Here is a 15,303-nt window from a genome sequence, read left to right on the forward strand (position 1 = left end):
ACTGTTAACCTTCAATGGAATAAAATCAATCACTTCCTCGAATCAAGCATATTCTGTTTTAAATATGCATTTAGAACCTAGTAGCTCAAACTCTTTACCAGATAAACAGTTCAACTTGGTATTGAGTCAAAACAGAAAGATTGTGCCTCATCTTAAAGTTATTTTGTCATCACTAAAGTGCTCAATCTTAGTCACAATCCTGCCACAGCCACCAAATATAAGTTGTGTTTTTATTTATCTGAGTAATATTTATGGCGTTCACTTGTTTGCAATAACCCCCTCCCCAACCCACCCCGCAATCATAAATCACATAAGGCTCTGGAGTCTTAACTGTTTGGCAAGAAAGAACACTTTGAAAAATGAATTCAGAAAGTTTATTAACCATTAAAAAGGACACAGGTCAGTAAGATAAAAAGCAAAACATCAATTAACAGCAATTAGCAGTAATTAACAGTAAGAGGAGACAGCTTAACTTTAACAATGAAACAGGCTTCTCACCACCCTTCTCAGACCAAGTCATGAAGTGACATCATCAAAAACTGTCCTCACCAGCTCTCCATAAACATCACTCTCTTCCCACCCCTCATAAACATATCTCTCCCTCTCTTCACCTTTCTCTTTACATCTCTCTTTTCACCTTCGTCTGTTTGTGTGCCCCTGCCTGTCCTTACCCAAAATAGCTTCTCAAGACCCCTTTTTCATACCTTATAAATTGAACGTAAACCTTAGCCAATTGGTCCATAACTTGTCAATAATGAAATACGAATTAGCCCATTGGTTTTAGCTAATTACACATGTCAGCTCTTATCTTGAGGCAGGCTTGAGTGTCGACCAATAATTGGTCAGCATAGTTGTCTGTCATTTGGAGTTGAGATCCCTTAAGGCAAGGGCTGATTCAGTTCTCCGAGTCAAGGTTAACATTCATGTTATCTTTTTATTCTGTGGCCTGACAAGCACACAATAGTTTTATTCCAACAGCACGTTAAAAGTCTGTATTTGTAATCAAGTGTTAATAATCTGTTTATAATTACAAAGATTATAAACATTTGTGTTCCAAATTACATTTCCAAAATTTCTAACATATCGATGAATTTCGATGAATCGGTGAATTATTCTTTAATTGTCTCACAATTACAGGCTGCCTGCTTAGCATGGGTTCATGAAGGGAAGGTCATGTTTGACTAATTTGGTGGAATTCTTTGAGAATATTTCATGTGCAGTGGACAATGGGAATCTGCGGATGTGGTGTATCTGGATTTCCAGAAGGCATTTGACAAGGTGCCGCACCAAAGACTGCTACATAAGATAAAGGTGCACAGTGTTACGGGTAATGTGTTAGCATGGATAGAGGATTGGTTAACTAACAGAAAGCAAAGAGTGGGGGTAAATGGGTGTTTTTCTGGTTGGCGATCAGTGACTAGTGGTGTGCCTCAGGGATCGGTGTTGGGACCGCAATTGTTTATGATTTACATAGATGATTTGGAGTTGGGGACCAAGTGTAGTGTGTCAAAATTTGCAGATGACACTAAGATGGGTGGCAGAGCAAAGTGTGCAGAGGACGCTGAAAGTCTGCAAAGGGGTATAGATAGTCTAAGTGAGTGGGCGAGGGTCTGGCAGATGGAGTACAATGTTGGTAAATGTGAGGTCATCCATTTTGGTAGGAATAACAGCAAAATGGACTATTATTTAAATGGTAAAAAATTGCAGCATGCTGCTGTGCAGAGGGACTTTGATGTCCTTGTGCAGGAATCTCAAGGAGTTGGTTTGCAGGTGCAGCAGGTAATTAAGAAGGCAAATGGAATTTTGTCCTTTATTGTTAGAGGGATGGAGTTTAAAAACAGCGATGTTATGTTGCAGCTGTGTAGGGTGCTGGTGAGGCCACATCTGGAGTACTGTGTACAGTTTTGGTCTCCTTACTTGAGAAAGGGTATACTGGCACTGGAGGGTGTACAGAGGAGATTCACTAGGTTGATTCCGGAGTTGAGAGGGTTGGCTTATGAGGAGAGACTGAGTAGACTGGGGCTATACTCATTGGAATTCAGAAGAATGAGGAGAGATCTTATAGAAACATCCAAGATTATGAAAGGAGTAGATAAGATAGAAGCAGAGAAGTTGTTTCCACTGGCGGGTGAAACTAGAACTAGGGGGCATAGCCTCAAAATAAGGGGAAGCAGATTGAGGACTGAGTTGAGGAGGAACTTCTTCATACAAAGGGTTGCGAATCTGTGGAATTCCCTGCCCAGTGAAGCAGTTGAGGCTACCTCATTGAATGTTTTTAAGGTAAGGATAGATACATTTTTGAACAGTAAAGGAATTAAGGGTTATGGTGAGCGGGCGGGTAAGTGAAGCTGAGTCCACGAAAAGATCAGCCATGATCTTATTGAATGGCGGAGCAGGCTTGAGGGGCCAGATGGCTTACTCCTGCTCCTAGTTCTTATGTTATTAACTAATCTAGCTGGTTTCCAATAATACTGGCTTAGTTTTTATGAAAATGGCTTCCATCAATTTTAGCAGAAAATGTTTAAGAACATATTAATTCAAACTACAAAATGATAGTCGCACCTAAACTAATGATTTTGAAACTACTGACAATTTCATAACAAGAGAGAAAGGCTGCTTACTGATAACCGTCATCAGCTCGAAGATTTGCTTGTCACCATACCTTAGTGGTCCATGCCTGTTATATATGTTGGGGCATAGCCCCTTTAAGGGAATGGGTCAGGTGACCCTCGGTGTGAAGTGATCTGCCCGGGAACTGCCCTGAGAGGGCACTTGTAGTTTGGAATGTGGAGCAAGTAAGACCTGCAATAAATACCTGTGTTTCCTGACGCCTGTCTGTGGAGTGAGTTCTTGAGGATTCCTCTCAGTAGTAAAGAATTTAACAACGCCAATGATTGAAAGTGAAATTCCTCTGGGCCCATATAAAGTGGTGCATCTGTTGTTTGAAACCATGTTGTGTTCATGTGCAAAAGCGTCGAGAGAAACAAAGCAACTCACAGTCTGAAAATGAATGATCATTGAGTGTGCACGCTATTGCTACCAATAGATACTGGTGGATGGAAGTCAACACTGGGGCAGCAGTCTCACTGGTGCCAGAAGCTGTATGAAAGGAAAACCTCAGACATATTCCCTTGAAAGCTTCAAGAATAGTGTTGAAGACATACAGAGGTGGAGTGGTTCCTCTGAAAGGTGACATTGGAATAGCTATGCAACTTAACAGGCAAACAGCAGATTTGTCTTTACATGTAGTAAAGGGCAATTATTCAACATTGATGGGTTGAATATGGTTAGAAAAGATTGGACTGAACCAGATCGAAGTCAACCTGATGACATTGCATTATTAATGATGAAGAGATAACTACGTTTGGCATTCGACTTGTTGAAATCTTCAAAAACGAAAGAAATCATTCAACAGAAACAACAAGGACAGGTAAAATGGTGGGAAGGCAAAACAAAACAATGTGTCTTCCACCTAGGTAAAAGGAGTGTTGGCTAGGCATTACTCCACAGGAAAGAATCGGGTTCCTGCCACAATTGGCACAGTGGGGCCAGCACGGTGGCACAGTAGTTAGCACTACTGCCTCACAGCTCCAGGGACCTGGGTTCGATTCCCAGCTTGGGTCACTGTCTATGTGGAGTTTGCACATTCTCCCTGTGTCTGCGTGGGTTTTCTCCAGGTGCTCCGGTTTCCTCCTACAGTCTAAAGATGTGCGGCTTAGGTTGATTGGCCATGCTAAATTGCCCCTTAGTGTCCCGGGATACGTAGGTAAGAAGGATTAGCGGGATAAATATGTGCAGTTATGGGTAAAGGGCCTGGGTGGGATTGTTGTCAGTGCAGACTCGATGGGCTGAATGGCCTCCTTCTGCACTGTTGGGTTTCTATGATGATCCTTGTACAGACTGGACCTGTCTCATATACTGTCCAATCCGAGATACAGTCATCTGGAGGAGGCATGGGGACCAGCTGTTGGTGGGGAGAACTGATCCGCTGGAAATGGAAGCTGCTGATAATTCAGATTCAACTGTACAAAGTCCTGACCTGAACCTTCCTGAAACTCTGACAGCCATGGACACTGTTGTGGAAGTCAACAATTCCCCTTCAGACCAAGCACACAGTCAACCTCTAATTACAAAATCAACACCGGTCAAAACAACCACTTATGATGTTCATACAAATATGGAAATACAAGGCTACAACTAGTGCAAAGAAGAAGACACCAGAGATTCACCACCCACCGTTCCAAGAGCGACAACCTTCATACCATCTGACTAACTGATCATTGTTGTTTGATTATTGTTCATGTTAAACTATTGAAAATTGTTGGGCATGTTCAATTTAAGAAGAGAGGAAATGTTATATATTTATATTGAGTATTAGTAGCTGCAGTAAGCACTGTGTATTAATATATGCATGTCGCTACCAGAAGTGACGTTTCAGGTCACTAACATGGGAAACTGCCAGAGTGAAGAAGCAGCCTGTAGTCAACACACCTTATAAATAAAGCTCTGTTAGTTTTTACCCCTCCTTTCTTCCTAGCCTCAGTACCACAATATCCAACATGTAGGTTTTGCTTTAAGAGCTTTCAGAATTTGAAGGTGGCATTGCCATTCTCTTGGAGACAAAGGAATTTCTCACTCTCGCCATTGTTGGTGAGCTCCACTACGATGGTAATTGCACTCAACTTGAAATCATATTTTCAGCAATGACTGCCTGGATCAGTTACCTGCAGAGTTGTCTTGTTCAGAGTTTCACTTTAAAATCACCAATTTGTCAAATCCTGACTTTTGCTTGCTCTTGGCTGAGTTTAGAAGCCAGCTTCTCCCAAGTGTTTTTTTTCTATTTGGAGTATGGCACACTTTCAGGCGCCAACTCAAGGATCTGACTTTTCCAACAGAGTTTTTAAGAGGCAATTTTGACCACTGAAGTACATAAACATTTCTCAGGACTTATTCATCTTGGAATTTAAATGTTTTAGCTCATTCCTGCTAGTTCTGCTGACTCTGTGCTCTGGGAATAGAAGCTGGACTTCCAAGAAATCCCATGGTGTTTTTTGCCTGAGTGAGGAATTTTAAATTTTTGCCTTCAGCTTCCAAGCCTTACTTTGGAATGTTTTTCTGGTGATTTTTCCTCTGTGCCTCAGCTCCTCAAGTTTCTTTTCAGGTCAAACTACTTTGCTGAATGCTTTTCTCAGTCTCCCAGCATTTTATTTATTTTCTGCATTTTCTGTGAGGTTTGGTTTTTGTGTCCACAAGCTACCCTCATATATTATTGGGTTCGATTCAATTCGATAGGTCTGAAGGAGTCTTCTTCATAGTCATATGTAGGTTAACTATAAGTCTTTTTTGATTCTTGCAGCTATTTACAAATATACAGGAAAAGGCACAAGCTGGGAGCTGTCTCCATGCTTGTTCATAGACACAACTCTGTCCAACACTGGATGGACCATGGGTGCATTCATGTGCACTCTTACATCACTGTGTAGACGTCACTGTATTCAGTCCCCCATTAACCCTATGTGTGCCAGACCTTATACTACACTCCTAACATTTTTTTTTTGCCCTCTTGCAGAAGAATTTCACTGTTACTCTTGAAACTTGATGCTCCGAAGTCAACTTTTATCCATGGGATGCCAATGAAATGAGGAAATGGATCCAAAGATCGCTTTGTTTAGTGAACCGTCCTTTGGATTTTTGCAAAACATCAAATTTAGTGCAAGGCAGAACCTGACTGTGACTAGAAGCAAAAGCTATGTTCATCCAAAACCAGAACCAGTGCATTCTATCTGGAACAGGAAACCTCCAGATTTCAGTCCACAATTTTACACATCTTCAGCGATATTCAATGAGAAAATGGCTTGGGAAAAAGCAAACACGTCAAAAGATTTTAAGAAGGTTGGAACATGTAGAAAGGTTCTGTTTCCTGAAGTTGTTGTGAAGAAAGGGACTTCAAACTTTGTCTGCAGGTTTAAAATTCTTGATCCATTTGAAGCTAATATTATGTTTGTGAAGTACGGAAAGTATAAGGCTGGTGCTTTCAAAGATTCAAAACCACATGATTTCAGACAGGTATTTATTCATTAATATTATTCTAATTATGAATTAGAGAGACAGCCGTCCTCTACAATTGCAAATATATATATAAGCTTCTAAAGCATGAGATAGTGCAGAAATCCAGATGAAACATCCTCTCCTGAAAGTATTGTCTTTTTTGGTGTCCAGGTCTACAGCCTCCCACTTGCCTACTTTATGACTTTACTGTTGTAGTGTTTATCTGATTCCAAATTATTGATGAGGGAGCATTTTTGTCATTCAACTTTGCCAAGACTGAAATGATGCTGTACAGCCTCTGCAAGAAACTTTTTATGTTACACCCTCTGATTTCCGGCAGCCCAGATATCAATTAAGCTCAATCCAACAATGCAGAGCCTTGGTCTCCAGCTTGACATGAACTGAACTTTAATCCTCACCTCTAATCTATCACCACAATTACTTATTACCAACACTGAGAATATCAGTTATTCCCAGCAGCACATCATCCCAATACTGAAACTTTCATTTGCGCATTCGTCACCTGTGAACTTCAATTTTTCAAAGCCTTCCTTTTAACCTCTTTAACCCTAACGGCAGAAAATCCAACTGATTCAAAAATGTATTGCTTCCATCCTATCCTGTACAAAATCTCATTTAATTATCACGCCACCTCACCCTTCATTGCCTCTCCACCGCCTAATGCATCAGTTTGCCTGTTTCGGGTAGGTGCCCTGTAGTTTCAGTAGTCACTGACACTGCTTTGTTGACTATCACTGTATTTCCAGGGCAGTTCAGAAATTGTGACCTGGAATTCACCACTTCAACCTTAATTTTCCATTCAAGAAATGTGTAAAACAATGGGGGATATAGTCCTCTGAGAAAATTACAGCACAGAACACACCGTAGCATATTAGATTTGCCTCTTCGAGTCTATGCAAGTTCTTTGTTGTCCAAAACTAATCACAATGCCCTGTTCTCTGCCCACAATCCTTTATCACTTCCTACTTCACTTTTCCCTCAAGTTTCAAAAATCCTGACGTAATAAGAACTCATTCCAACTGTACCAATGAGATGGGGATCTCGCTGTGGGAGGAAATCCAACTGTAAACCCTTATCTCTTTAAGCATGTGGAAAATTGCAGTACCAAGATCCTGCCATTACGCTGCATTGCTGGGTAATAATTGTTGTAGCCGATCTTATGTTTCTCATTGTCGACACATACAAAGGTTGCCATGGTGATAAAGTATGTTTATTTCTGCAAAACTACATGCAATGATTATAATAGCTGTCTTTTTCTTCTATTGTTAGTATGACACCAATATTCCGAACTTTGTGACCAGTTTTGACAGGGACCCATTCAATCTGAAGCTCAAATCAAAGAACTTAAACACAGGTATATTAATTGTGATAAATTAGGAAATTAATGCGAACCCACTGTAACAAATGATTGGAGGAACAAACATTTTTAATTGTTCCTGGGCATATAGTTGCGAAAAATTGCCTCCAATGCTCATGATATGTGTAATGGTTTTAAAGTGGATTATCACTTAAACAAACAACTGCATATATAAAGGTGTTTGGTGATCACTTCTACTTTTGAAGGATTTAATGGATTGCAATTTTCATACTGATGGCTAGATTTGAGAATCATGTCTAAAGCTTGGCATTGAAAATATTACATTACGTGCAATCAGAAATGTGAATAATTACCGTCAGCAGACACACTCATAACAAATAACTAATGACTTTAATTAAAGGCAGAGTAAATGGTGTGCTATTTGAAATCACATGGATTGATTTGGTTGAGGGAATTAAGACTTTTTCACTCAATAGCATGAACAGATTGCCGTTATTTTGCCAAGTGTAAAAAAACTGACTGAATCATTTATTCAATACACTAAGGCTGGAATTCTCCAGCCGTTCATGCCCCGCCGCCGCTGCAAGTGAGAACAGGGAATTTGACACTCTGCCAAATCTCCATTCACTTCAGTGGGATCAAAGAATCCCAGCTGCGGGCGAGGTCGGAGAATCCAGCCCTTCAGGCTTATTTTGATTTGATTTGATTTATTATCGTCACATGTGTTAGTATACAGTGAAAAGTATTGTTTCTTGCACGCTATACCGACAAAGCATACCGTTCATAGAGAAGGAAAGGAGAGAGTGCAGAATGTAGCGTTACAGTCATAGCTAGGATGTAGAGAAAGATCAACTTAGTGCAAGATAGGTCCATTCAAAAGTCTGATGGCAGCAGGGAAGAGGCTGTTTTTGAGTCGATTGGTATGTGTCCTCAGACTTTTCAAACTATCTGTCCTACAAGTGCTACCATTTGCGTATCAGAACTGACATTCCCTAGTTAATCATCTTCAACTCAGTTTGATTTAAACAGCAAACCGTTCATCTTCTCATTTTTGTTTTCCCACAGTCAAACATCTCCACCTGTGTAGTAGCCATTCCCTGAACAGAGTTGACTTAAGCCATCTTCCAACAAATAGGCTCCTTTTGTTTCTCAAGTTGTTTGTATGTTATGAGACTTAAAGGTCTCTTCTGTTTCATCTCCATGCTGCTGTTGGTGCTGCATGAAAACTTCTGAAAACTTCTGTTCCTGAAACCAGTTCTATCCTTTTAAGGTGCGAGTGCCGACCTGGCCTAACTGACTGCCAGTAAACATGCATGTTTATGATATGTTGAAATAGAACTGTGAGGTGTTTTAGACCCACCAGTAAGGGCTACCGGGCCTTGGTTTAACATCTCAACTGAAAGACAGCACCACTTGAGCAATGCTATGGAAAATTTATTGGACTGACTACAGATGAATCATACATTAACTAACTGATGTTTCATTTCTTTCATTAGCTCACAAGCTTCTCCCAGATATCAAGCAGCTAAAGGGCACATGTTCTCAACGTTTTGAGACTCACAAACCTCAGGAATTGAAATGGGACCCACAGCTCAGCCTGAGGAGAGAAACCTGGCCACAGAAATCAGCTTCCTATACGGTCAGTACTTAATTTATCAGGCAGTCATTCAACACATGCCAGATGTTTGGGGTTGGATTTTAGTCCTGAGGTCCCGACCCTGAAGTTGGGCATATTGCTGTATCCCAGCCCTGCATTACATTGACGCCTGACACTCGAGGTAGTTTATGACGAGTTGGCCAATTAGCGTTCAGGGGGCATGCTTGCTGTCCAATTAAGGATAACCTGAGGACACCTGAGGCTGCAGGGCCAAAAGAAGGCCCTCCACTTTGGTAGTCGGCACTCCCACCATCAGAGATATATTTAGGATAGGGAGGGTGACTCAAGATGGAGGACAGATGGATTTTTTTAAAAGGTGAAATTAAAACTGGCTACAGCTGCCATTTCGTTCCAGTGGAGAGGGAACCATTCACAGCGTGGCCTCAAAAACGGTTGATGCAGCGCTGGCCTGCCACTAGGAGGCTGTCTTCATTCCTGGGCTGTGTTTCGGGCTTAGTGAATGGGTTGCATGTTGACTGGTAAATTCCAGTCAGCATCACTGGAGTGGGTTCAATAGACTCTTAATGAAGCCTAATTAGCTACCGGTCACTTGCGGGTGAGTAGTTATTCCCACCCTGTGTTGAGTTTCAAAATGGCTCAGAGGTAGAAACGTGGCAGTAAACTGGTATCAGGGAATTGAGGACCCATCAACCTCCACTCCCATCTCTTGTGGCTATTTAAAAATTCAGCCCTTAGTGGCTGTGTGAAAAGCGTTTCATTTGTCCTTCTAATGTAGCCTGAGCACAATTTTGCAGTGGTATCTGTCTGGCATGAAACACGACTGTTATCATTTTAATTCCTTTCCAGAGACACTGGAGGAATCGGGGTGCACACAGTGTCTTCATGGACCGAGTGGAGGAGAAAGTTACAAAGCTTTGGCAAAATGTGGGTGAATGGCTGAAGTACTCCATATATATCATGGCTGTATTCCTGCACAATGCATTATTTTATATGATAATTAATCAAAAGTAATAACATTTTCAGACATTACAGATTTACCTTCACAATATAGGCATTCTCAGAGACAACTTTAAAAATGTAGTTTGACGACATTTGACCTTGTGTTGGAGCTTAATATTAATTTTGAAGGACTTAGAGTGTCAACGTTTGTAAGACTTATTCCATTACACATTTTGCAATGTATGCATTGAGGGTAGATTGTGACTTTATGTACTAGGTTATAGTGAGTTGGTAGCCTATTTTATATCTCTCTCAGTTTTATTTCCAATGACTCCAATGTAAATAAAAATTGAAGAGATGTAAAATGGCTGCCGATTTGCTTTTGCACATTTTATACTATCACACAAAGGTACAACTAACCCCAATTCACTGTGTACAGACCATTCCATCAAAATAAGGAGAGGCAAGAACAGGTAAGAGGTTGCTTATGCTTCATGCTTTTGCCAATCTTCCACCAAAATTATGCACTTATTAGGGTGAATCAATTGGATATTGTACCCCAAAGTGCTGCACAATGTTGTGAACTGTGGTTGGAGAAGACAGCATGAGGAATTTCATGAGGCTTTTCATTTACATGTCATTTTCATCAGACTTTAATCACAGAATTGGGGTATTATCTTCCTTTTCTGCTAAGATGCGGCATATAGGCCAGATCTGGAGTTACTTCACCCCCAAATGAATTCCATAATTTATTTGTGATTCTTGGCCCAATCTACAGTCTGCCAATTGAGACCCTATATATTTCTGAAGTGTGCTCACTGATGTAGTGTAGGAAATTCAGGAATTAATTGGTTCACAAGGAGTGTACACAGATAGATATAACCTGATCGACTGTTTTTATGGTGTTATTTAAGGGATAAATATTGGCCAGGACATCAGGGGTTTTATCCATGGCTCATACCTATTAGTAGAACTCACACCTTTGAGTCGGAAGGTTGTGGGCTCCAGTCCTACTTCAGGAATTGAACATGAAATTCTAGGCTGCCACTGCACTGTACTTATGGGGGAGTACTCGGATGAGATGCTAACAGCATGTTCAACTGAAACATTCAAAAGGGAACTAAAATATTATCTGAAATGGAAAAATGTGCAGGGTTACAGGGTGAAGGGAGGAGAATGGTCTTCAGGAGAACCGGTGCAGACACAATGGACCGATTAGCCCCCTTCTGCACTGTAACAATTTTGTGATTCTGTTTTCTACAGGAAAGCAGTGATCATATTGTTCCACTTCCCCAGTTTTGTTGGAGTGTTGCTATTACTTAATTGGCCATAAAAAACTTTAAGGTATTGTGAGGTTGTGAAAATGCTAAATAAGTGCAAGTCATTTTTTTCTCCTCAACCAGTGCCATGGGATCTATTCCACCGACCTGCAAAGACAAGGGGCGGGATTTTACAGCCTTGTTTGTCCAGAAACCGTAAAATCCCTCCCAAGGCCAATGGACCTTCCCATTGTCCGCCCCTCACCCGCTCCGATTCCCATGGCGGGCGGGGTGGTAAAATTCCGGCCAAGGTCTCCATTTAACACCTCATCCAAAAAACAACACCACTGATGTTGCAGCACTTCCTCAGTGTTACACTGAAGTGCCAAACTAGAATTTGTGGTAATGGTTCTGGAGTAAGACTTGATCCCATCACTTTATGACACAGAAGTAAGAGCTCTATCACTGAGCGACAGCTAACACATACTATATGATATACAGGTCCAATCCACAGATCCATTCCATAGGTCCAGTACCTAAGATGGACATTATTGATGAGAGTGCATTGGCAGACTTTGGCAAATCACATTGTTGTTATTGTTTTTGGTCTTAGATGTGGTAGTTGTGTTTTGGAATTTACAAATAGTGCTGGAATCAATGCTGTTATCATACTCTATCTTCTATTGAACATTATGCTAACTGTTGACAAGGTACACCGAGAAGACTCCACACACAGCTATCTCTCTATGCTCTGTTACCATGTAATCTCATGTCACTGATAATGTGGATTTTATATTTACCTATCTATCATTAAGGTGGCACTGTGGCATAGTGGTTAGCACTGCTGCCTCACAGCACCAGAACCCAGGTTCGATTCCACCCTTGGGTCACTGTCTGTGTAGAGTTTGGATGTTTTCACTGTGTCTCCATGGGTTTCCTCCGGGTGCTTCAGTTTCCTCCCACAGTCCAAAGATGTGCAGGCTAGGTGGATTGGCCATGCTAAATTATCCCTTAATGTCCAAAGATGCATAGGTTAGGGGAACTGACCATGGTAAATGCATGCAGTTGTGGGGACAGGTAGAGGGAGTGCCTGGATACTCTTTCGTAGACTCGGTGCAAGCTCAATGGGCTGAATGGCCTCTTTCTGGACTCTAGGGGTCTATGGTTCTATATTCATACTTCATTCTGCAATCACAAAAGAGAAAATTTTTGACAAATTGACATTATTAATAATCGACAGAGACAAAGGCAGCTCTGGATTTACAGCGTTGATGTTTGTCTTTAGGTAACCAATTCTGATTTATTTTTTCTCATGAATATGTGATAGAATACATACCACAACTCGACATTTGTAATATACATTTTGCTCCAAGCCGTGCTGAATGTAATTATTTCAGAAACTTAGACCACCCTGGTCCCTAAACACATCCCAGCAATTTTCAAGGCCCCCTCTGCTTGGACCAAAATGTCATGCACCTGTCCAGCCATACAATCAGCTAGATGTCCTACCTTCAGCCATTTAAATAGTCTAGATTCAGAATGAATGCAGGCCTAGCCCCATGACATGATTTTGTGCTGGCATTAAATGGACAACCGTAAACCTAGAACATTTTAATTACGCCTTAAAATGCTTGGAAGGTGAAAAAAATAGAATATTCACTTGTGGTTCTTTAGTATACCATGGGGATCCACCAACAATTGTTAGTACAGGCACAGGCAACAGTGTGACTTGTTGCAGAGTCGCTTTAATAACCTCTATGCTCTACTGCCACCGTCCCCCCCCCCCCCCCCTCCCCCTCCATTGCAGAAAACATAGAGGTCATGAAATAATACAAGTGGCGCCTCTCTTCTCATCTCCCCCCCGCTCCCCCGCAAACTCACGCTTTGTGAGAATAGGGCTGATCGATTTGTGCCAACTTCAACAACCACATTCCAGGAAAACACTGGAAATCCTGGAAGTCTTAAAGGGAAACGGCCCAGTAATCAAACACTCTGTCCCTTATCCTGACCTTAGTGCCTAGGATTGACAACCCCCCAGGATTGGCCTGGAGTCTTCAGGAATTGAAAATTAATCTCCAGGACACTGCTTTCAACAGCCCTGGAGAAAAATCATGAGGACATTTTCTCTTTGCTCGATTTTAAAAATATTGAAAATAGGAGTAAAGACGGTTTGGTTGACAGTCAAGAATTATCCAGTTGAGTAATGAGCCTTTTTGCTTTCCAATTGGTGTAGCAAGACAATACATCACAAGGGTAGATGTATAGGTCGACTACTGGCTGGAGAGTGGAGGAAAGTCATGTGATGAAACCTCCAGAAATACATTTCATCACAATTGGCAACCTTATTTGTACCTGAAACAAATTTTTCTCGGAACAAAAACCAAAAAAATTCATTCTGACATCTTAAATCATTTTGCCCAAAACATTGTTTGTGGTCAACCGGTTGATCAAGAACTAGTTTCCAGTAGATCGTGTGTCTCTGCACACCGTATACTTGGCGCCTGTGAAGTACATGCTTTCTGTGCATTACACATGTACAGAGCTGGTGCAAGCACAGTGAGCGCTTTCTAGACGTACTTTCTCCATAGAATCATAGAATCCCTACAGTGCAGAAGGAGCCATTCGGCCCATCGAGTCTGCACTGACCACAATCCCACCCAGCCTGTAGCCCCACGTATTTATCCTGCTAGTCCCCCTGACACTGAAAGGCAATTTAGCATGGCCGATCAACCTAACCCCCCACATCTTTGGATTGTGGGAGGAAACCAGAGCACCCGGAGGAAACCCATGCAGATACAGGGTGAACGTGCAAACTCCATAGACTATTACCTGAGGCCAGAATTGAACCTGGGTCCCTGGTGCTGAGAGACAGCAATGCTAACCATTGTGCCGCTGTTTGGCGAAGGCAGTTGCAAAAGTCCTACATAAGATGCTTCTCGTGTGTTGAAAATCCGGGTTAGACAACTGATTGCAGCATTGAACTCACGTTTAGCCCAGGCTGTTGAAATGTAACTCCCACCTACCCCTGTTGACTGCAAAAGCCTTGTGGGTTACAAATAGCCTTTACTGCGTTATTGTAAGATTTTATCCTTGGATCTAAACCCAATTCTGAGTGGGTAATGATCTACAGCACAAAACTGTCCTTATTTATTTGCATTCATATTAAACGTAAAAAACACCCTGGACCCATGGAATAAGTGCCAACTGAAAATTACATCACATTAAATCTTTACCACTTGGATACAGAAGCATATGTTACGTCATAAGATTTATAATCCAGATTCTTGGATTCATAATCTGGAGGGCAGAAGTTTCAATTCCATCATGCAGTTGGAAATTTTAAATTCAATAAATTAAACCAGATTACCCAATTCTGAAACCAGTGATCGCAAAAGTGTCAGATCGTTGTAAAAAAAACCCTGCTTTACCAATGCCCTTTAGGGGAGGAAATCTTTGCATGGTAGTGTGAAGGAGTGTTCTTGGTGCATTTTTCTTCTTTTTATCCACAGACAGGCAGTGTAAGGCCTACGATAAAGGCAAAATACTGCAGATGCTGGAATCTGAAACAGAAATAGAAAATGCTGGAAAATCTCAGCAGGTCTGACAGCCTCTGTGGAGAGAGAATAGAGCCAACATTTCAAGTCAGGATGACCCTTCGTCAGCATTTTCTGTTTGTGTAGTATAAGGCCTATATTGTGCAACATATTTGAATGTCCCTGTGGGGGAGGGTCTCTAAAACCTAGGCACCGGTGAATTCATGTATTGCTGTGCTGCAGTTCTCACAGGCACATTGGACAAGTTATCTTATTCTCATCTCTTTCAGGAACAACAGCAGCAGCATAAACAACCAGCGGAAATCAGTGAATGAGCGAGAACCAAAATAGCACAGCAGCACTGCGACACAATCTGTATTAACGCTAAGCAATTTATTTTGGAAATCACAAAACAATTGCACTAATCTAAATATATTTTCGGACAGTATTTTTGTGTTAACTGCAATATGTCAAGTGGGTACGTTGCTTATTAGGCTGACCAGACAGTATGACAATTTTTCTTGTCTTCTTTTTTTCTTCAAGTATGAGCTACATGGAACTAAAAAT

At 41.3% G+C, this 15,303-nt stretch overlaps 1 protein-coding gene across 1 annotated transcript; it reads left to right on the forward strand.

Moving 5' to 3' along the window:
• The first annotated feature begins 5,850 nt into the window (after positions 1-5,850).
• c2h7orf78 (chromosome 2 C7orf78 homolog) lies at positions 5,851-15,071 on the forward strand. The gene is made up of 5 exons (XM_078200491.1): positions 5,851-6,066; positions 7,339-7,423; positions 8,884-9,026; positions 9,852-9,929; positions 15,027-15,071. The coding sequence occupies exons 1-5, from the start codon at positions 5,851-5,853 to the stop codon at positions 15,069-15,071; spliced, it is 567 nt and encodes a 188-aa protein (XP_078056617.1).
• Positions 15,072-15,303: the final 232 nt, after the last annotated feature.

This window comes from Mustelus asterias, chromosome 2 (assembly GCF_964213995.1).
Source record: "Mustelus asterias chromosome 2, sMusAst1.hap1.1, whole genome shotgun sequence".
Taxonomy (NCBI): Eukaryota; Metazoa; Chordata; class Chondrichthyes; order Carcharhiniformes; family Triakidae; genus Mustelus; species Mustelus asterias.

Bases quoted from the DNA above. Each gene is read 5' to 3' on its own strand.
- c2h7orf78 (XM_078200491.1), top strand. From the start codon at position 5,851: ATGGCTTGGGAAAAAGCAAACACGTCAAAAGATTTTAAGAAGGTTGGA. The intron at 7,424-8,883 runs GTATATTAATTG...TTCTTTCATTAG, and splicing joins ATCAAAGAACTTAAACACAG to CTCACAAGCTTCTCCCAGAT. The intron at 9,027-9,851 runs GTCAGTACTTAA...ATTCCTTTCCAG, and splicing joins AGAAATCAGCTTCCTATACG to AGACACTGGAGGAATCGGGG.